Below are 24,138 nucleotides of genomic sequence, written 5' to 3' on the forward strand. Positions count from 1 at the left end.
ATACCTTAGGCAGGATGAGTTGTCTCCTATAAGAGACTAGCCAATTTGGCTATTAGGTAGGAGGCTGGAAATCGAAAGAGAATTGGGAGGACAAATTTAAAAGGTACGCAAAACGCGTCCTTGCAAGTGGTTGGGGGCTGTACAAAACTAAATATGTGAGCTCCAAGCCTGTTGGCCACTAGTCTCACTCCGGGTTACGCTGCTCCACTGAAGGAGCTCTAGAAAATTTTGAAGGGGAAGCCGAAATTGGACGTAACCTCTTAGGTACCACATACTCGAGGGGTTAGGAGGCTGGACAGAAAGTCGTAGGTTATATAGATGTTAGGCTGTCTCAGGTGATACGGGATTGGTTGGCGCATCGGCCAATTCGGGGCCGGGAATTATCATTCCTCGTAAGCTCCGCCCCTCCCGGGATTCTTGTGTGAAGTTTGGCGGGCGACGAGTCCTGTTCCGCCGGTTGGAATCGGTTGCTGTCCTCGGTCCGTGATCTTCGTGACCTTGATTGTAAGAGGGCCTAAGCTGGTCCAAGGCCGATATCCCGCGAAAACACATTAGCGAACCAACGCCGAGAAAGCCTCAAATCATACATACAAGTTTCACGTAGGTACGCGGATTTTCCGACCCCCAGATTCTGAGGTTATGCCTGTTCACCTTACCAGAAAGATGAAAAGTGGCATGGTTAGGAAACACCACGGAACGAATAAATTCATTATCGTTTTCAATTAAAGTCTGCATACTTATGCAGGAATTTCTTCGTAGCACTTTGTCCTCTGGTTTTAGGGCTTGCAGCAACTGTAGTCGGTAAGGATGAAATCGCAACCGCTTGCGAAGAATCTTATCTTAAAATTAGTGCACCACTGGGTGGATCTGCACCAAACTTTTGTTTGATTATGCTGTTGCACATTAATAACCGACTGGTTCACATGAAAATTAAGTACACAAAAAGCTTTTTTTGTTCCCTATAGCAGCCATTTCGCCTCAGCAATGAACAAATTTGTTTATATTATGAGGCAGTGTTACCAACTAGGAAAACAATATTGCCACAACTAAACTTTTTGAGTTTCTCTTTCCATTGGTGTTATTTTCATACACCTCTAATTCATATAACATAAATTACATGTGTTAGAAACCGAAAAGATCTTTTGTAGTAGCCCTGTATAATGTTGGTATGTTGCAATATTGCTTCAAACAAATGAAATGACTAACAATCGTTCTACTGTAGTTCAGAATTGTGGAAATAACTGAAGTCGAGAGATGTGTTTAAGAATAGTATTATTAAGTATATATATATATATATATATATATATATATATATATATATATATATATATATATATATATATTCAAAACCCAATAGTTATTAAAGCAAAATACGAAAAGTGTTCTTCAAAATAATTATGGGTTAAATATGATGTGACACATACAAGATGCATTATTAGATTCACAAAGCTATTGTTCACTTGATGATTTAATAGGAAATACTGTATCATATTTCAGATTTGTCAAGTCACGTTTTGTGGCGTAGAACGAATATTTTCCGCATGCAAATAGTTTTTTTTTATATGGAAGGAATATTTATTTTCATAAACTGAAAATGTAAATTATTAAGTATTGTAACAAGTCTAGAGAAAACATATTATTATGTACGTATTTCATTTGTTACTTTTATAGCTATGCGTAACTTATTTTGGATTTAAAATTATGAAGATTCTAATTTGACAATTAGTGTCTTTTTATTAGTGCTGCTCAGCGGAGCAACTACAACCGGTGGAGGAATCGGAGGTTACGAGTAAAGCTTTCCTCCAGTGATCTCCGGTCCTACCGTAGGTGGTAGAGAGGGATGCGGAGATTCGGATTAAAGCGACAATCGAAGGACGAATTTCTCAAGGACGACCGGCCAACCGACCGACCGGAGGGACTGGCGTTAGTTGTGAGTGGGATAAAATGGCACTGAAGCAGGTATCAGACACATGGAAATTCTTTCATTTAGTTGAAAGTAATTAATAAAATTGCACGCTAAATCTTCGACGGTAAGGTTTAATGTGTGAGCAAAACATCCTAGATGGCGAAGGTTTAATTTTTTGACAGCAGCAATCATATTTGTGGCATTGTACGTGACAACGGCAGAAACTTTGTTGTTTAGTCCCCATGAATTAATGGCGTTTTGAATGAAACTAGCAATGTTGTCGACTGTATGGCTTCCCTTTATGACAGATGAGTCAAAACAAGCAGAAGTTAATTGGTCACAGTCGTGTACTGATCTGTAACTTATGTATATACCTAGTCTGTTGGAAGACGGTCTGTTGTGAAATAAACAGTTTTTAGATCTTTAATTAGGTTCGAAGTTTATCCTGAACACTATCGTATAAGTTGCCTAAAAGAATCAGAAGTATTCACGTAAAAGTGAAATAATTTTTTTTGAACTAAATAAAGCCTACTGGATACTTTCCACATTAAAGTAACAAATATGGTGTCAGTTCAATTTTAAATTATTCAAACGAATTCTGCACAATTTCTTGAACAATATTTCCTCTCAGTACTAATTAATATTAACAATCCGAAACTCTGAACAGAATAACATTCTAAACAATACCCAGTATTATAATATGCAACTAAAAACTCGCATTTATATCATTCGCTTCACTTGGCACTACGCACTACGTTCCTGTGGTATTAATTTTTCTTACGCAGACTCTCTCATTCGCTATCAAGTACAAAATTAGTCTTTCTTCCTGAGAAAAATGTTCAATTTCCAATAATTCAAAGGTCTCCACACCTCACTAATTTCGTGTCCAATATTCATCTAATGGGTCAAACTGCTCGATCTCCTTTTGCAGGGACTGAAATAAACTTTTATTCCGTACACTGAGCAATGACAGTAACTGAATTGCCGACTGCAGTGGAATGAGACTGATGTTTCCTACTATACAGTCATTAGCATTCTTTGGAATGCCCAATAATGTAAAAATAATACAATAAAAATTTGTAAAAAAAAACAACCAAGAACCCTGGTTAGTTAAATTATAATGATTAACTGTGTGATTGTAAGTTATGCACGCTATCACAATATTTTAGCACGATACTGCAGAGAATATTTTGGGTTTAAGCTCTTGACGAAATATTTAAATTCGGCATCACCTACCACGCTAAGAGGCTGCATGTCTTTTGACATACCTTTAATTAAAAGTTTATCCAATTTGATTATGTTTGGTAGGCACACTGAATGCTAGGGCTGCTGTCCAAAATTATTGCCTGCCTTACCTTCAAGCTCGCGAGGGTGCGACCGCTTCAAATAGTGTAACAAATTTGAAGTGCCACCACCTTTAGAACAAATTCGCCCACAATATCGGAGCTTCTCTCTTGAAGTGTCATTTTTTCCTCATATTTCTTGCATTGAAATTCTATTGCTTTTTTATTATTCTCAATGTTTCTTTACAAGCTGCAAAACCAATTCCTTTTACAAGATTGCAGTAATTTATGTGAAGTAGGCATTTCTTTGTGAAGAGCATGAGCATTATAGCATTATAGCACCTATTCATGTCTTATGAATCAATTTAAGTTTTTGGTTTCCTATTTCGTGACCTTGCAGTACCCATGTTCGTTCTTTCTGTATATACTCGTCCTTTTTTCATATTTTGTAATTCTGTACACTACCTTTTTATTTACTTTAAGCGTAACCCCTGCACGGTTTTCAGAGACTCAGAAAAAAAAAATTGGCCACATGTAAGCACTGAGCATGCGCAGCAGAGGTCTGCATCGGACGTTTTCGCTCGAGCGCCAAGTAGTTCATAGCATAATCCGATAGGTAGCGCACATACATGATGGGTAAAATTGTCACGAGCGATAAATCCTCGAACGGTATAAACCGAGGGTTAGATATTCGTTCTTGTTACAGTGATTAACTGTGTAGAGTAAACGCAAGAAGAGCTTGCCACGGAAAGCTGCGTGAACTTTCGGAAACGTTCGGGTGCACTCGACCTCGCTTCGATTCGATTGGCAAACTGTCGTCAGTTCTCAGTCGTCTGCTGGCTTGATGTTTCGAGTGAGATTTATCACAGCGCATGTAACGGAACCTAAACCTTGTTGCAGAGTAACTAGTAACATAACATTGTTGAAAATACAGAAGCACGAATTCTTTTACATATAAAATCACTGAATGAAATTACAAAGATGTTATAAGAAATATATGATCGTGTAATAATTGATATTTGACATTGTAATAAAATACTAATAACTAATACTATGCGAGTTTATTAAAATGTTCCGATAACTAGCGTGGTACTATGCTCGATTTATTTTAATCTGTATATACTCCTTACGTTACGAGCTGAGCCTGTTTCGTTTTTCATACATTTTTAATGTTATAAATAATTCCCTAGTTTGACTGTGTAACGTTTCATTAGCACTTCTTAATTTAGAGCCAACGGGGGGCATTGTTAAGTACATAGAATGTTACGCAGAACTCTGTTATTTTACAAACATACTTTGAACTCTATAAAAATCCTGATATGAGGGATAAAACGCAGAATATGTATCGCATACGCTGGCTTCTACCCGCTCTGCACAATACATTTCACGATACGAACAGTTCAAGACCGCGCTTTCGAATGCGCCCTGTAATCAGCATTAGGTGATTCATAGCAGCCCTGTAACGAGCATGGCGGCACGAGGACCGAATATCGTTCTCTGCGCATCAGTCAAAAGGGCAAGCTTTCTTTGCGCTTCCTCTAGCAACATCATAGATGTTTATCATTTCAAACCTTTGCAGTGTTTAACTAACCTCTCCATAGTACAACTTACAAAACTTGCTTTAAAATGTAATATAAATGTTGTAGGTAAATGTCCCCCCCCCCCACACAGGAATAATTTTGTTTTTGCCACATCTGATAGATGTTATTGGATGTAAATGTAATTATTATAAACGGAGAACACAATCGCGATAATGCAAGAACTATATCAAGTTTTCTAGTAATAATAATAATAATAATAATAATAATAATAATAATAATAATAATTAGTGTATCAATCTTTGCGTCTGTAACAGTTGTGCAGCATGATTATTCGTTTTATTATATTTTCTGTGACGTTATCTCTGTACTAATATTGTTATTAATCTACTGCTATATCAATAATATTTTGTGAAACGTTTCTTCATTGTCGCAATATATATGCGGAACACTATGTATGGACCTATCATATTATATATGTGGTAAATCAAATATTGAATAATATTATTAATTAGCAATAATAACTGTATATCGAAGTTTTTTCACACTATTTTATTTATAACTTCATGTTCCTGTTTTGGTACGTTCCATTGACTGTTCCATTAAACGTTTGTCATAAACGCAGAAAATATAGCCTTACTTTTACCGTGTGAGCAAAACATATGTGTATCTTATCTGTCGCCTTCCATCCAAGATAAGACATGTCGGTGAGATGACCTTGTACTGTGCTTCTATTTATTACGAGCGTATCACGACCGATCGTATCTCACTCGAGAGTGCGACATTCGACCGAGTTCAAGCGAGCGATTTAACTGCAATGCAGCACTCTGATGCGCAGCATGTTATAACTGGAACTTATTCAGGTGGCCTAAATTTTGTTTCTGGGTCTGTACATATATCGCGGTACATCTTGAACGAGGTAAACACTGATTTCTACACTTCAGCTGCAACACATGTTGTATTGTTGGACAATAACTTCATTTAGGTCAAAATTACATAAATTCTTACTTAACAGATGAATTGCTGATTAATATTTGTTACTTGTAATGAAACTAACATCTGTTCATTCTTATTATTATTATCATTAATTTCTCTAAATAGATTTACAAAACCTCTAATGGCAATTACATTAATATTCTCATTATAGAAATAGAAATATATATATTCTCCCTGCAACATAGTCCTAGTAAGCTTATATTAAATTAATTTTCATCATTTTACTAGCTATCTCAAATATTAAATTAATTATAATTCACTGAATTAAATTAGCTCATAAATTAAGTTACTACTTTACCTTATAGATTTATCTAAATTTAAATAAATGTGTAGTGAAGAATATTGCTGGAGAACCTTTTAAGTGTAGTGTAAATATTTGTAATTTAAATTTATGTATTGTATTGATTAAGGCTGGTTGAGTGGAAGAGAAGGCCTTATGGCCTTAACTCTGCCAGCGAAAATAAAACATTATTATTATTATCAGAAGTTTCTGTTTGCCATATACGAGCGCCAGTTAATACTTTAGTTCTAAAGTCCACTGACATCGCCCAACTATCACGATACACCTCGAGATGTGTAACTTGTCCCAAAGCATACATCGGCAATATGTACCTTCTCAAATGGAAGGGTGAAAGGGGATGAGTACGGTTCGCCTTACCACAGTATTTAATGTGCAGTGCCGGACTGTAATCTTAGAAGTACAACGTTCATCACCATGATTATTACTGACATGTTTTCATTTATTTTATTCGTCACTTTTCACAAATTTCGTAGAACAATGATGAAGTATAACAAAACAAAACCGAACAATAATTCAAAGAGAAATCGTACTTGAGTAACTGATTAGTCAGGACATTAATTGTAAAGTGAGATGCTCATCAGTAATATAAGTTCTTCTTTTTGATTCTGAAATGTTCATTTTTGTAAAAAAAAAAAAAAAAAAATAGTTCACATATAATATAATGTGGAGCCATGCATGGCTGTGATTTTGGCTGCGTAAGATCTCAGATTAGCTTATTTTCATTTGTTCAGAAATTTGAAAATATTAACACCTTCCAAATCTTTATGCTGTGTTTGCAAAAACGCATGCCATTTAAGAGATATAAAACTTCCTATTGTAATTAAGGTTATCCTACTATCATTATTTCTACGGGAAAAGAATTTTTATGCAATTGGAATCAGTTTCAATTTTTTAAATTGAACGAATCTTTCGTTATGGAAATCTATTTGTAGTTCGTTCAAGAGTTCTATGTAATAATGCAATTTGATCTCATATACAGTATTCCCAAATGAGTGTAAGAACCGAAAATTAAATGTCTTCTTTCCTAATAAATTTTGTTTCCATAAATCTGTAGTAAGTAAAAGAACAAAATTGATGCTGTCGTACATATGAATTATATTTTTATTATTCCCTTCAAGCTATCGATTTAATTTGTTAAAGTGCTATAAATTTCGGAAAGGAATGTCAAATCTAGCAGCCAATTTTCGTCCCCCAATTCGGAAATTTCTGTGTCCTATAAAAATGAATTACTATTTTATTAACATATTGAAATCTTAGGGCAGCGTAATATATTTCAAACATAGGCGACAATTACCAGTACTTAAAAACAATTACTACAACTTTTCCTTCATAATAGCAGAAGTTATTTTCCGCATGTCAAAAAACCGACGAAGCATTTCTTCAAGGATAAGCCACATTACAGCCGTATAATATGGCAAAACTGGTAATATTCCCCCATATCCTGTAGGAGTTTCGAAATTGTCGATGTTTTAATGACTGATTTTATTTGGTTCATGTTGGCCTTAACCAAATCCATAACATTTTTCATATTTCTTGTTTTGCTCCATAGTGCCTTTTTGTGAATTATAGAATGGATGGAAGTTATATTATTATCAATATTTAATTGTAAAATTACAGGGAAACAAATTACAAATTTTAGAATAATTATAACAATAATTGATATATCTTGTACAAGGATCGATATTTTGGTCGAAATTCACGTTTACGTGGGATTTTCAACGGTCTTGTTAATGACATGATACTATGAAGCCAGGCCATCAGTGATAGTAGGCCTATTGTGTATACTGCGCGCAACGAACTGCAAGTCCGTTGTGGATGGGGGTACAGCCTCTCCTACTCCCCTTCATTTGCTTCGTTTTCCAGGGGCTGGCTCGCGAGTCACAGAATGCCGACGTATATCCTAAAGGAATAACTATTGTAGTTTTCTCTTTTCCTTATTCATCACAATACTTGATTACCTACATAACAAACCTAGAGTCTGGCTTGAATATATGAAGCCGGAATTTTGTCCCGCAGGAGAAGACACAACAGTAAATCTACTAACATGAGCCTGTCTTATTTAAGCACACTTAAATGCCATTGACCTGGGCCGGGATCGAACCCGTAACCTCGAGCACAGAAGGCCAACGCTATACCGACTGAGCTACCCAGGCCGATTTGAATTATATATATATATGATATGATATATGTACAATATGAGATACAATATATATTTTATATGTATTATATGACATGATATATGTCATATAATATTGCAATATAATAGGCCATAACATAAACATAATAAATAACATATGACCACAAATGTTGCAGGTGTTTTTTATCCTAAGAAAGAAGAATAGTCAAATAAGCTTCCTCCATGTCTTTCATCACTCTCTGACGTTGCTCATTGTGGGCATCTTGGCACGACTAACTCCAGGTAAAAAGTTATCCAGGAATTATTCTTGCTATCTTCTGAAAAGTATGTTATTTTAACATAATTGAGAATATATTACTGAATATGGAATTTTATATCCTACACCAAAATTTGCAGATAACGTCCTCTGTATACGGATAACGATGAGACGTACGCTTTTCTTTTTAACCTCTTTAAATATTTATTCCTTTTCTTTTTATGATCAGACTGATGTTATTATAGCTGCAAATCTTGACTTCGTCAATTATATAGAAATGTTAGTTTTCAGCAAACCTGGCAACGAAAAGCAATTAGGATAAAAATAAAGAAAGAGAGAAATCAGCAGCAGACCTGCCAAAAGAATTAAAGGAAAACGAAATATGAAATACAGTACATATAGTTAAATTCATAATAGATGTAATTAAATACCTATTAACTCCATGTCTTTTCTTTTTTTTTTTTAGCCATTGTAATTATTTCAATATTTAACCCTTCAAAAACGACATGTTTCTATGATACCATCTGTAATATAACAAGAAAACTAAACCACTCATTACCAATAAAACATTAATTTGCAATAGCCTATATTTGCACTAAACTTATGCATATACGGAAAAAAGCAGCAGTGGTTCAGTAGTGAAATAAGTCGGAGGTTTTTACGGACATAGAAACACACAGTCTAGTATATACAGTCACGAAGATTGAGTTTATGAGGGTACTAGGAACAATAGACTGTGCAGGTACTATTTCGTATTGTCTGTAATAAGGCGATAGTAGCGATCCTAGTGGTTAGCAACTATCTATGGATGCATATTTACTACGTATTGAGCTTCGTGACTGTATATATTAGACTGTGATAGAACTACCACAGTTTAGTTTATACAGTTGCGAAGCTCAATACTTATTAAATATGCAAACATAGTTGAAATATGCATCCATAGATAGTTGCTCACCACCAGGATCGCTACTATCGCCTCATCACAGACTCTTTCCCTAGCAGACGATAAAATGTATTGTACTTTTGATATCGTGTTCTTTTGAAAAGTTAACACCTTCCTTCCACTATTGAAATACATAAGGTTTATATATTATTTTCATAAAGTATATATTATATTTTATAAACTCACCTTCCTGGATCTTTCGGAAGAAGGATAACTCTGACCTCTTTTTCTCAGAATTTATAGTGCTACAAACGTTTCCTTGTCCCATATTATTATTGAAATTATTGTATTTTAGCCATTTACAGTTATTACAACCGATAACGAACATTTCACAGTTTACACAACTTTTCACAACAATGCGAAATACGGCACGGTCAATGCCTTTTCGATCTAGACTAGGCCGTAATATATGTTCGGGTTTTCTATTTCAGTGTATGGAGCTCAGTGAATTATTATATTATAACTTTATTGCATATCATAGCTAAGTTTTATTTAGTGTAATGTGTCCATAAGTTCCCTTTATTTCTTGTTGCATAATAGCATATGTGGAAGAAATAATTACAAAACTGTGTTATTTGAATGTGAAGACAATTTTACATGTTAATATAATCTTTTCGCATCAACATTTTAAGTTTAGAATGGAAGCTATTTTGAGGTTTAATAAAAAAGAATGTATATTGTGATTTAATACAGCACATCTACCTTCCTTAATAAAGACAAAATTTATCATACCACTCCTATGAAATCAGTGTAGCCTACGTACGATTGTTACTTCGTCTTTTAGGTAGTAGATAAATACAATAATTCAATACTCAATTGTAGTATTAAAATACAGACAAATTGAATGTGCGGAGTATCATACATGACATTATGAGTAACTATAATGTATAATTGCGAATTTAGGAATATAAGATATAGTAAACATACTTACTTACTTACTGACTGGCTTTTAAGGAACCTGGAGGTTCATTGCCGCCCTCACATAAGCCCGCCATTGGTCCCTATCCTGAGCAAGATTAATCCAGTCTCTACGATCATATCCCACCTCCCTCAAATCCATTTTAATATTATCTTCCCATCTACGTCTCAGCCTCCCCAAAGGTCTTTTCCCCTCTGGCCTCCCAACTAACACTCTATATGCATTTCTGGATTCGCCCCTACGTGCTACATGCCCTGCCCATCTCAAACGTCTGGATTTAATGTTCCTAATTATATCAGGTGAAGGATACAATTCTTGCAGCTCTGCGTTGTGTAACTTTCTCCATTCTCCTATAACTTCATCCCTCTTAGCCCCAAATATTTTTCTAAGAACCTTATTCTCAAAAACCCTCAATCTCTGTTCCTCTCTCAAAGTGAGAGTCCAAGTTTCACAGCCATATAGAACAACCGGTAATATAACTGTTTTATAAATTCTAACTTTCAGATTTTTGACAGCAGACTAGATGACAAAAGCTTCTCAACCGAATAATAACAGGCATTTCCCACATTTATTCTGCGTTTAATTTCCTCCTGAGTGTCTTTTACATTTGTTACTGTTGCTCCAAGATATTTGAATTTTTCCACCTCTTCGAAGGATAAATCTCCAACTTTTATAGTTCCATTTCGTACAATATTCTGATCACAAGACATAATCATATACTTTGTCTTTTCGGGATTTACTTCCAACCCTATTGCTTTACTTGCTTCAAGTAGAATTTCCGCGTTTTCCCTAATCGTTTGTGGATTTTCTCCTAACATATTCACGTCATCCGCATAGACAAGAAGCTGATGTAACCCGTTCAATTCCAAACCCTCTGTGTTATCCTGAACTTTGCTAATGGCATATTCTAGAGCGAAGTTAAAAAGTAACGGTGATAGTGTATCTCCCTGTTTTAGCCCGTAGTGAATTGGAAAAGCATCAGATAGAAACTGGCCTATACGGACTCTGCTGTAAGTTTCGCTAAGACACATTTTAATTAATCGAACTAGTTTCTTGGGAATACCAAATTCAATAAGAATATTATATAAAACTTCTCTCTTAACCGAGTCATATGCCTTTTTGAAATTTATGAATAACTGATGTACTGTACCCTTATACTCCCATTTTTCTCCAATATCTGTCGAATACAAAAAATCTGATCAATAGTCGATCTATTACGCCTGAAACCACACTAATGATCCCCAATAATTTCATCTACATATGGAGTTAATCTTCTCAAAAGGATATTCGACAAAATTTTGTACGACGTCAACAAAAGTGATATTCCTCGAAAGCTACTACAGTTAGTCTTGTCCCCCTTCTTAAAAATAGATACGATTATGGACTCCTTCCATTGTTCTGGTACAATTTCCTTTTCCCAAATTGCAAGTACAAGTTTATAAATTTCGCTACATAATACGCTTCCACCCTCTTGTATTAATTCAGCTGGAATTTGATCAATACCTGGAGACTTATACTTCTTCAGATTTTCTATTGCAATTTCGATTTCAGAAAGTGTGGGTTCCGGTATAAATGGCTCAGGAGTTTGTATTTGAATTTCGTCCCGATCATTTCTACTTGGCCTATGTACTGTATATTTAGTAGTAAACATAACCTATAATATTTCCATATGAATGGCAGGGGATTGGAGAACACTAAAATTAGACAGAAAGGGGCAATGGGACAGTAAGCATAACCTATAATTTCAACATATCTAAATATCCGTGCTGTGCAACTGAAAATTATTGAATCGTGCATAAATGAATGTACAAGAATTTCGCAATATTTAATTGAAATAAAGGCAAGTATTACACATACGAATAACGTAATTTTCACACCAAAAATAATGTTTCATCTTAACTCGCAAGTGATTTATGTCTGAAGTGTCTCATAATCATTGTTTTAAATTTTATTAATGCAATTACACTATATTTTAGAGAAATATATGTTACTCTTTATGCATTCCAACTAATTTATATGGTTGAAACGCCGCCCTTCGTGATTAGGTTAAGCCAGTTACATGGTCTGCCTTACGGGCTGTATTAGATCACGATGGCAGTGACACAGTCTATTGTTCCTAGTACTCACAGCGCTCCAAGCGGCTAGAAACTATCGCGAGATTTGCAAAAAAATCATCCCAAACTTCGCAACTGTATATACTATATCCATAAATATTGTGCGCGCAAGAAATAAATTAATACGCGACGCTTCAGCGAGACTTCGCGACGATTTAACTAGGCAACACCGCTTCACTGTTACTGGCTAGTCGAGATAGACCGGCCTGAACTAGCTCCGCCTTATATGCCTTCTTATTCTGAAAGCGCTTTAAACTGTGGAACTACGTTTCTTAGCGTGGGGTGTTCAATCTCCGTGGATACCACTGGCACCTGGTGGCCATCGTACAACATCTGATGTTGTAGAGTACCCGGATTCACTGTTCCAGTCGATATAGACCGCTGCTGTAATAATACGTCTCAACGTTCTGCAGCCAGTCCACGGAGAGCTCTCTAGCTCTCTCTCTCTCTCTCTCTCTCTATACTGTCCATTTTACCCTGCAGCCATGGTCTTGAGCTTGTGTGATTTGTCTTTGGATGCCTTTATTTCCGGTTGTTCTCGTCTCTCCTTTTGCTTTCTGTACGTTTGAATTTCCAGGCATTTTGTCAGATCACAAATTTTCACGACTACTTTTTGAAAGCTGAAGGTCCAGCTTATCGCGGATCATTTTTTACTTGTCTATTTTGTCCATAGATGGCCAAAACGTGAATCGTGATACACAGTGAATCTCTTTATAACGCAATTATGACGTCGACTCAAACCCCTACCAACCCTGAGCCTGCAGTGTCTCTGTACCTGGATGGTATAGGTGATGCATTACAGCGAAAATTTCAAATAATAATTGTACAAATGGGTTAAGTAGCTTCTGAGATTACTTCATACAACACACAAACATTCTCTGTATGTTAATATTGATAAACGTTTATATATTCCCATCATACAATTATACATATATCCGCATAACATAGTGTTAAATTAATAGCTTCCGTTTTTTCTTGTGCAAGGCCCCTTATAGACGATGAAGTCATTTGTTTTCATTTCATTATAGCCTATTAGTCTAAGGTGGCGCTGAAATGTTTACATTGCCATTTTAAAATTCGTGTATTTCGTTAACTATCAGTGCTATCAAAATGTTGCATAGAATAAAACTTATTGGAAATTGTTTTTAAAGAAACTTTTGTTATGTAATATTTTTCACAAAAATTATTAATAAGCGAGATATTTCGATTTATTTAATTGAAACCCCTTATAATCCCCATTTTACATGAAGTATTTTGAATGCCATACAGCCTAAAATCAAAGTTAGAACGCAATTTATATTCTAAGAATCATGAATCAGTTCAGTCATTATCGCGTGAAAAGGTAACAAACGTCCAGAGAGACAGACATACAAACAAAAATTTCAAAAACCTATATTTTTGGTCTCAGGATAATTAATTATAGACCTACATGTTAACACCAATTATTCTTAAAAAATCTAAAATGACCAGAAAAATGTTGGTTCCAGATTTATTATTAGTATAGATAATACTGTAACCACTTATTATTATTGTATGCACATTATTCTGTGTTCTTGGCAATCCAGGATTTTGGACACGCTTAAAAAAGAAAAAATAATAATAATAATTGTCTGGACTTAGGGGAGAGTTGGGTAGTATCGGACATCGAGTAATATCGGACATTGCGTTTCTTTCATCTACCACAGATGGTAGTACCTGAATGACGTGGTTACGTAACTGTATGCGACATCACAGAAACGTAGCCATGTCATTCAGGTACTATCATCTGGTTGTAGATGAAAGAAACTCACTGTCCGACATTACCCGATGTCCGATACTACCCAACTCTCCGCTACTGACTTTTGCAGATGGTTTGCTTTTGCTAGCAACTTCAGAAGATGAATTACAACGATCAGTTTATAATTCAAAATTAATAGCTGATAATATCGCATGTAAATATCCATGGAAAAAAACAAAAATAATGGGATTCTGCGGCAAAGAACCTGTACGAAGCACAATTTGTATAAATGGTAACATTTTAGATACGGTTAATGAATTCATTTGGTTTCAAGCTTTCCTTTCTACCTCATCTAGATATCTCACAAATAATTTTTAAATTCAATAAATCTCCAGGCATTATCAACAGTGTAACGAAAAACCTTCTTCAGTCCAGAAACATACTTGCACTCATAAATATTTCCTACATTTTCTCCCTCTTCTGTATTACTTACCTACTCCTACACATATATTTAAACAATGAGAAATGAAAGATCATTTAAATATTGCTTACATTGTTCATAGTATGTCAGTTTAGCCAACACAAGAATTAAGAGAAAAACATGGCAGGATAGCTAAAATAAAATTATGAGAGACCGCAAACGTAGACCTATAAAATATCATGAAATATAATTCATTGATAATAAGTCACAACATATGCTTTGCGTATTACAAAATAAAACTCCTCAGGGTAAAAGGAAACATGTCATTTTACTCCCTTTTACTCGGGTAATATTACATTATCAGCTAATTATTCTCTTTTTCACAGACTTATTTTCAATCTCTTAGTATAACTTTTCAGTTATTACCTTTTACTCACAGATGTATCTTTCAGAATACTGCAATATTTTGACATAAATTGAAGGAAAAAAGAAAAGAAAATAACTTATTTCCTTTTACCCCGAGACAGTCCATTTATAGTTTTAAGGGTGAGAAGTGTATGTCTGTAAACATTTCGAAGTTTACCATCGCACCATGAAAACAACATATTTTGTTTATTTTTTTTTTTACTCTGATAAAGCGAAATTTCCCATTTCAGGAGGTCATGCTGTGCTGGATGCTGCCGTAAACTGTTTTGTTCACATGGTAATGTACTTCTACTACTTCATCACCAACACGTTCCCAGAATACAAAAAGAAAATATGGTGGAAGAAATATATCACCCAAGTTCAGCTGGTAAGCGTTCAGAATAACCTCCAGACACACAAATATTAGGCCTATAAGAGCACAGGTTTTTCAGTTTGCCAACTTTCATTACAAGTTTATTGTTAAATACGCAGGGCCAAATTATGAAGTTCAAAGTTACTGAGTTATTCAGAGCGGTGTGTAGCATTTTCAATTACTATAATCACATTCCCTGCAATCAGGCAACTGCGGAAACCCAGTACATACCCATACAATTATTGATAATGTACCGAGTTGAAGACTCGTTTATGAGATTTCAGAGACAAAATAATTAAGTCCACAAACAAAAATTCAAAGAACGCCGTTTGCATGAGACTAAGCTGAGCAGTGGCCAAAGGGGAGGATCATTATTAAAATTGTTTACAATTTACATTATCGGAATTTAAATTTTGTGTATTATTATTATTATTATTATTATTATTATTATTATTATTATTATTATTATTATTATTACAGTTACCTCTGGATATAGTGAACTCGGTTATAGTGAACATTCGGCTATAGTGAACCTCAATTGTTGGTCCCGGCCTGCATATATTAAAAAGTACTTTAATATTTTCGTTTATAGTGAACCTAAAACTAGAACTTCCCCAAGAAAATGTAATTTTAAAATGTCCAAAATAGTAATTTAGGAAACCCTTTGTCCTATAAACTTCCAAGAATATTTTCAGAACAAAATCTCAAACCTTTTACTCCTTAAGTGCATTGAACGACAAAGGATTCGTTCAGCTTCCTGAACAGTTTGAAACATGTTAGTGTACGCAGTGAGGGATAAAGGAAGGATTAGTTCTGACTTCTTTAAAAGAGGTTATTAGAAGAATAGGAAGAGAAAATGTTTTCTTTTGTAAAAGGGAGTACAGTAATTACCAAAGGATAAATGCAAGAAGGATTACAGTATAATGGTCCTCAACCCTTCCTCCCTCATATTTGTAAAAGTGAACCCGGGGAAATTCCAAGGCCGAGTATACAGTAGCATACCTCTAGTGGGAAAAGGTTCGAAATCGGTCAGTGCCTACTATCTACACAACCAGATTAGATTCATGTTTCGAATTGTGAACATCAGGATGTCGAAGCCTAGAGTGTTTAAATTGGAAGATAAAGGAACGTTAGTACTGATATTGAACGTGGTCTGTCCCAAACGGACATTAATACTGTATGTATAGCAACGTCAGTAGATAAAAACAGATACTTCGGTTTTAGTGAACCTCGGATATAGTGAATGAAATATGCTGGTCCGCAGAGGTTCACTATAACCGAAGTTGACTGTATTATTATTATTTCGTCCACATCTGTGGAGTAACGGTCATCGCGTCTGGCCGCGAAACCAGGTGGCCCGGGTTCGAATCCCGGTCGGGGCAAGTTACCTGGGTGAGGTTTTTTCCGGGTTTTCCCTCAACCCAATAGGAGCAAATGCTGGGTAACTTTCGGTGCTGGACCCCGGACTCATTTCACTGGCATTATCACCTTCATATCATTCAGACGCTAAATAACTTAAATGTTGATACAGCGTCGTAAAATAACCCAATAAAATAAAAAAAATATTATTATTTCTATTATCAACTGAGTTTTCACAGGGGATGTGAAAGTAGTTCCTGGAAGAACGTTCGCAACTACATCATCACGCTGCGGCTGCGAAGAAACATTTGCCAATGTGAATTTTCCACTAACATCGCGAGAATAACTATGGGACTTTTTGCTAAGAAATTATAAAATTCAGCCTTGCGGTCACTTAGACATATCGAAGAACCCAGAATAATAATGTGAAGATTATATAAAAAATATGAATTATCAAATGCACGAAACGAACGTTTCACAATAAAGTCAGAACTCAAAGTAACGAAAGGGTGAAATGAGTTTAAAATCGACCATGCACAATATTTCCATTATGATTGTAGAACTGTCAAAACAACCTTTTCAATTTCATATTATGTCAGCTTCATTTTATTACAAGGCCGGTACTAGCGTTGTGCATTAGAGACGCTATGTTCGGTTCATGTATGATGAAGTTCGATATTCGCTCTGCAGAAGACGGCCTGTCGTGTTTGTTCCACCTTGTTATTAAATATATTCGCTGTCCTCCACTCCAAACATTTCATGCTTTAAACGCTTAAGAATCTTCTTGTCTATACGGATGACGTGAATATGTTATGAGAAAATCCACAAACAATTAGGGAAAACGCGGAAATTCTACTTGAAGAAAGTAAAGCGATAGGGTTGGAAGTAAATCCCGAAAAGACTAAGTATTTGATTATGTCTCGTGACCAGAATATTGTACGAAATGGAAATATAAAAATTGGAGATTTATCCTTCGAAGAAGTGGAAAAATTCAAATATCTTAGAGCAACAGTAACAAATATAAATGACACTCGGGAGGAAATTAAACGCAGAATAAATATGGGAAATGCGTGTTATTATTCGGTTGATAAGCTTTTGTCATCTAGTCTTCTGTCAAAAAATCTGAAAGTTAGAATTTATAAAACAGTTATGTTACCGGTTGTTCTGTATGGTTGTGAAACTTGGACTTTCACTTTGAGAGAGGAACAGAGAGTAAGGGTGTTTGCGAATAAGGTTCTTAGGAAAATATTTGGGGCTAAGAGGGATGAAGTTACAGGAGAATGGAGAAAGTTACACCACGCAGAGTTGCACGCATTGTATATTTCACCTGACATAATTAGGAACATTAAATCCAGACGTTTGAGATGGGCAGGGCATGTAGCACGTATGGGCGAATCCAGAAATGCATATAGAGTGTTAGTTGGGAAGCCGGAGGGAAAAAGACCTTTGGGGAGGCCGAGACGTAGATGGGAAGATAATATTAAAATGGATTTGAGGGAGGTTGGATTTGATGATAGAGACTGGATTAATCTTGCTTAAGATAGGGCGGCAATGAACCTCCGGATTCCTTAAAATCCAGTAAGTAAGTAAGTAAGTAAGTAAGTAAATAAGTAACCGCTTAAGAATTTAACACAGTTCTTGCGATTAGATTTTCATATGAAATAAGATGAAGTTTGTGATGTCTTGGTTGCCTCTCTCATGTTCGAACATTGCAGGACAGGGATTACATTGAAGGAATAGGAGGATTACGCCTTATGTCGCCTTATGTCGATGTAGATTTTTTTACTCTGATAGTGAAAAATTAGGGAAGGAAAAACGATTATGGATAAAGAAAATACTGAAATCTAAATACGTCGTTTTTTTTTTTCAAAAAGTTCAAAGGGTGTTCAAACACGATAACCCCCCTTGCGTACGCTCCTGGAGCTGAAAATATACAATTGCTTACTTTTGAATAAATCGCAATATAGAGAACGCCAGTAGGGGAAGTTATCCCCACCCTCACCGCTCAGCACCTCGCTCACCACACGGCAGCTCCTCTCTCTGTCTGCCCCCCGCCCCAGTGGCACACTGCTGCCCGCCTTGTTTCAACCAGGACATGCCACATTACAATGAAAACAACATTAAATTAAATGTGCGTATTTAGCTGAACACACAACACTCACGTAGTACGTATTTCCCTGAAATTAACACACATCAGCTTCGATCATCACTCACCCGTTAACGTTATTACACTTACGACTTCAATTTGAGTAGAGTCGTAAGTTTGAGAGATAATGTTTAGGATTATATCATGTCCCAGCATCAAACGTCACACATTACATTTCTACAATACGTTCCAGTAGTCCCCATTGCCTGCTCCTCTTCGAAGATTCGTGGAGGATTTGCAGGGTCGACCTCTACTTTCACCGGAACGAAATGTTAGAACATCAGTGGATTGAACTTGAAGTGTAATGCACTGTTGAAGCCATTGTAAATCATTTTAATTAGTTTGTTACTGTTTTATTAATTTTACACCACCTCTTTTCCAAATAATAAAACATTCAAAAGGTAGGCCCAAGCTTTAACCTTACTTTTGACGATCTGGCGGGCCTGGAAGAGGTCAGGGAACTTTACCTGGTAAATAAAGTATAGAGCAGGGATGAAACGATATTAGCTCCCAATCATGGTAGAAGAGCTCGACCTTGATCACGAGCGCATAGCGCATTCACTGTAACGTAGACAACAGGGATGTACATGCACATGCAGCGAATAAAGGCAGCAATTATTACAATAACTTGCGTTACTAAATTTCTGGCTATGTAATAGAGCTAATTACTAAGTTATTTAATATACATGCACATATATAAACAAATCGCAAAGGGAAGGGTTTTTAGGAACAAAAAGAGAAATAGGAAAAGTTAATTGTATGTAAACCATTTCATTGTTAAAAGCAATTATTTATTATGTAAATACTTCACTTCATTGGTTAGGAGAAACTAACAGGGTCTACCTGCTCGACGTGTGTGATCTCTAAGTACTTTTGAGTATTTGTTGAAAAAATAATAATGGCAATATTGATTGAAATAGAGTATATTGATTGTGTGATTGTGAAAATGTAGTCCTTACTCTCCAGTCGTGATTATGTAATGACTTTTCTTAGAGTAATTTGTGAGATGCACGTAACACGAAAAAAAAAAAAAAACAAATTGATTAAATTAAGATATTGAGAGCCATCGTAATTTTTGGGGTCAATCATTTAAGGGGATATGACGTATGATTTCCACAATTCCACAATTTCGGCCAAAATTTGTGAAATTTAAACTATATAAACGGATCTATAATAATATCATCTGTACAACATTTTGTGCAATTAGGTCTAATAGTTTTGAAATTATATTTTTAAGTATATTTTATATTGACGTTACTAAAAAATCTCCTTGCATCAAAGTTTTCAAAATGTTTAGTTCATATTTGATAAAAATCCTGAAAATTGTTATTGCAATAAAAGTGAATTAGCATTTTGACTTTAGTAATAGTATAAGTTAAAGTGCAATCAAAGATAAAATATTATTTCTAAATTAAAGAAACACGTAGTCTAATGAAAGTAAATATCCAGAAACAAGCAACAAATAAAACATCAACACTACATTTAAAATAAAGAAATAAAAGGAATCTAGATACTATCTGCTGACCCAAATGTAAATTAATTTACCTTCGATGTCAATTCCAAAATGAATTTATTTCTCTCTTCTCCTGAATAATGCCTATATTTGTTTTCATGTTGCGTCTCTCATAATGCCGTTTTATGTTCCCCCTTTTTTTTTTTTTTTTTTTTTTTTTTTTTTGCACAACAAACACTGGACTTCATCACCATGTTCGAAGCATAAATATTGTATCTTCCACTCTTCCTTGAAAGCTTTAAGCGCTTCCGTTCCGTCAGGATGTGATGTGTTCTAAGATCTGTACATCCTTTGGCAATGTTTACAGTAAAAGATCTCCGCGCGCGCGCAGCGGGCATAAAATAGCTCTCCCCGCAAATATTAGTCGCCATCGCAAGACTGGTATAGAGAGTTCGTTATATCTGTCGTCATGAGGACTGTATTCTGTCTGAATAGTGTCGCCCTATTCACACCACATAAAAAATTTAAATATATCTCAAGGCCGTGAACAGATGTGAATGAAACCTATACCTTGAATTATATGAATCATCATACTAATCCAAATAGCTTAGTAGAAATGCGTACAATTGCGTACATATTTTATAACGAACGTTCAAATTTGGAGTCGCTCGAAAATAAGCATTTATAAAGACTATCGTAAAGGGCCTAATATATAAATAATGGATAAATTTCAGAACACGGATTCCTTCCTTTCCCTCTTACTTCAAAATTCCAAACTTGTGCACACAAAATAAATTATTGACACTGAAATGTGTATTTTCGTAAGCATGATGATGCGCATTTGACAAAAGCAGACAAATCTGCTCTTTTTAATATTTCAAGATATAATTCTCAGTGAGGAATCCGTATACTGAAATTTTCCCATTCATTATTCAAAAATATAGACACAAAACTGTTTAACACAGCAAAGTAGCACTGCTGTTTAGAACAGGTGTAGTCAATTTTGTAGTTACGCCTAGTACTGTGTTTGCGATAACCCACCAAGCGTGGTGACGTATGGTCATCTGGCAGAATTCGTATGTAACCAGTAAGGCTGGTGCAAACCAAAGGTATCATCTTAGACACAAATAATGATCAGCAGCCTTCGGAAAATTTCGTGTGCCTTCGTGGGAATTTAGCTTCACACGTGAACGAATGTATTGTGCGGCGTAAGATTTCCAATAATGTGTTGACATTGTTTCAAATGACTCTTATTGTAAGAACACGTAACTGTTACCTGTACCTCGAAACCCAGGGTTCACGTCGAGGTTTAGTAAAAGAGAAGGTATGAGTTTTTCTCTGTTTTTCTTTTGTTTTGTTTCCTTGTTGTTATTTCTGTTTACATTACATTTACATTATAAATAATTTAGAAAAAGATATATTCAAGGGGTAAATTATTTAGTTATTTATTTATTTATCTATTTATTTATTTATTTATTTATTCTGATGTAGTTAAGGCCATCAGGCCTTCTCTTCCACACCATCAGAAATACAAATACAATAATAGAAATTTAAAAAATACACTATAAACAAAGTAAAGTCACACAAAAATATACACAGGTTGCAGTCAGACAAACTTTAAATGAGTGATTAAGTAGACAATTAATTGTATCCAAACTAATTAACTAACATAGGCCTAAATAAGAAACTTGCAATTTTAATCTAGAGTAAAAAAAAACAAAAATCATCACTTCTAGCAATACCTAAAAAGCATTAAATAAGACAAAATTTTCCAATTTAATTTTGAATTGTGATAAAGTCCGGCAGTCTCTGACGTCATTAGGTAATGAATTCCAGAGGCAAGGTATTTCTACAGTATAGGAGGATGAGTATAAAGACGTTCTATGATGAGGGATAAAAAGAAGTGTTTGATGCCGGTTTCGAAGAGTTGTAAGAAATTGAAAGCGCGATAACAGATAATTCGGAGTAGAAGTATCCATGATTCTAAATACAGGGACATCATTTTATTTTTACTTCAATTTTTATTGTACATGAGTTTTTTAATGTACTTCACTCCCACCCCTTCTACTAATGAAGTTCAACCGTCCTCCATACAGATCCAAGACCTTCATATACAGTCACAGTAGCCGTACGGTCATAGTAAACAGTACGTTCCAAAAATATGTTCGCGTTTTCCAGTGACAAAGAGCTTTCAATATTGAATCATTTTCGCACAGGTACTGTCGTCCATTTGCCTACGTCGCATCCCGGTTTCCCCCACCTGCTTCTATTCGCCTCTCTGGAAAGGCTAGTGGCTGGGCTGTCTTACCTCTTTTCTGAGGACATTAATTTCTATTAGGAATTGGACGTCTATGTAATATTATACCCATACAATTGCATAAAATAACTTAAATAAAAGGATTTTACTAAATATGTTACTAAATAAAAGGGCCTCGTTAAGTAATTAACTATCATGTGATTTCCTCCCTTTCTACGATCCTGCGACATAACCACTTGGACGGACAGTGGATAGCATGTCTGAGTAATTTTATCTTTTCGAATCGGGCAGAAGTGAAGACTGAATTTACAGTACGTAAGGTACTCTTTTATAGAGTATTATTTCAACATGAGTTACTGATAGGAAATTCGAACCTGGTAATTGAAATTACGTACAATAGTCTATAGTGCGATAATATGCACATTAGAACTGAAGCCTGTATCGAAATGAACGGCCACCATTTTAAAAAATGTGTTTAAATATCCATATTATGATTATTTTTCAATTTAACATCATTCTCTATAGTGTACGCTAATGTGCTGTAGACAGTATAATATACACTACATAATGAATACGTCCGCATCCATGTTCGTGAATAAAAACACTCATTGTTAATACTATACTGTATTTTGATTAAAGAAAAACCTAATGAAAATTATCAAACTCGAAATCGCGATATTTCCTACTTTACGTAAATGGATTAACTACTTTTCTTTCCTCCTATACCTAGCAAAGTGATTTGTTTGTATATTACGTCAATACCATCGAACTCCAGTCGTGGAAGGAGGTGTTTTCGGTTTTCAATCATAGATCCAAAGGTATAGCCAGGTTAATATTAGAAATGTTAGTAAAAATAAAATGATGTCCCTGTAGAAGGTAGGCATTCTTGGCGATAGATTAAGGGACATACGTGCTGCCACAGAGATTAACTGGGGCTCGTTATCAGGATTTTCTAATTAATGTATTGCCTACCTTGCTGGAATATGTGCTATGTCAGCAAAGACTACAGATGTGGTTCATGCATGATGGCACACCAGCACATTTTTTTCCGAAATGAACGTGAACATCTGATGCTGATATTTCAGGACCGCTGGATTGACTGGGGAGGCCCCACACCTTGACTTCCTCGTTCCTCAAATCTAAATCCCCTAGACGTTTGGTTATCAAGAACAACCAGGTCAATTTCAAATAATGTTTGATTCCTTACACCAAAGGGCAGAGGAATGCATTGTCATGAATGGACGTCACATTGAGCACCTCCTATGAAAACGTGTTCATATCTCAGAAAGTATGTGTTGTAGGACCCATGTTTATTAGATTTTTCCCTTGTTTTGATGCATATTAGCATCTCCTAAAATATTGGATACTTTTTCCTTAACACTCTGTACACACATTCTGGAAAACATGTTGCTGCCTACAGCCCGAGAAAGTTGTCCCCAATGACTTAAGATTCCGGCAGGATAACTCTCCGGTTCACACTTCGCAAGTCGTTCAAACATGGTTTCGAAGAAGGCCAAGATCGAGGTACGGTAATCGTCTGCTGGACTCCGAAGTCACAAGATCTGAACGCCATCGAAAATGTATGGGCGGAATTGAAAAAGAGAAAGCGCGAAT

The 24,138-nt window shown here is 35.4% G+C and overlaps 1 protein-coding gene across 4 annotated transcripts in view; it reads left to right on the forward strand.

Annotated features, from left to right (window-relative positions):
• LOC138710598 (very long chain fatty acid elongase 7-like) overlaps nucleotides 1-24,138 on the forward strand; it is a 58,745-nt gene that overhangs the window by 24,280 nt on the left and 10,327 nt on the right. For all 4 annotated transcript variants that reach the window (XR_011335277.1, XR_011335278.1, XM_069841598.1 and 1 more), the window contains exons 5-6: nucleotides 8,338-8,443; nucleotides 15,188-15,324. Coding sequence is in view for 2 of the 4 variants with exons in the window: in XM_069841598.1 (XP_069697699.1) it covers nucleotides 8,338-8,443; nucleotides 15,188-15,324 (243 nt within the window). In the remaining 2 variants the exon portion in view is untranslated. The remainder of the gene's footprint in view (nucleotides 1-8,337; nucleotides 8,444-15,187; nucleotides 15,325-24,138) is intronic.

The sequence above is a fragment of the Periplaneta americana genome, chromosome 12, assembly GCF_040183065.1.
Source record: "Periplaneta americana isolate PAMFEO1 chromosome 12, P.americana_PAMFEO1_priV1, whole genome shotgun sequence".
Lineage (NCBI taxonomy): Eukaryota > Metazoa > Arthropoda > Insecta > Blattodea > Blattidae > Periplaneta > Periplaneta americana.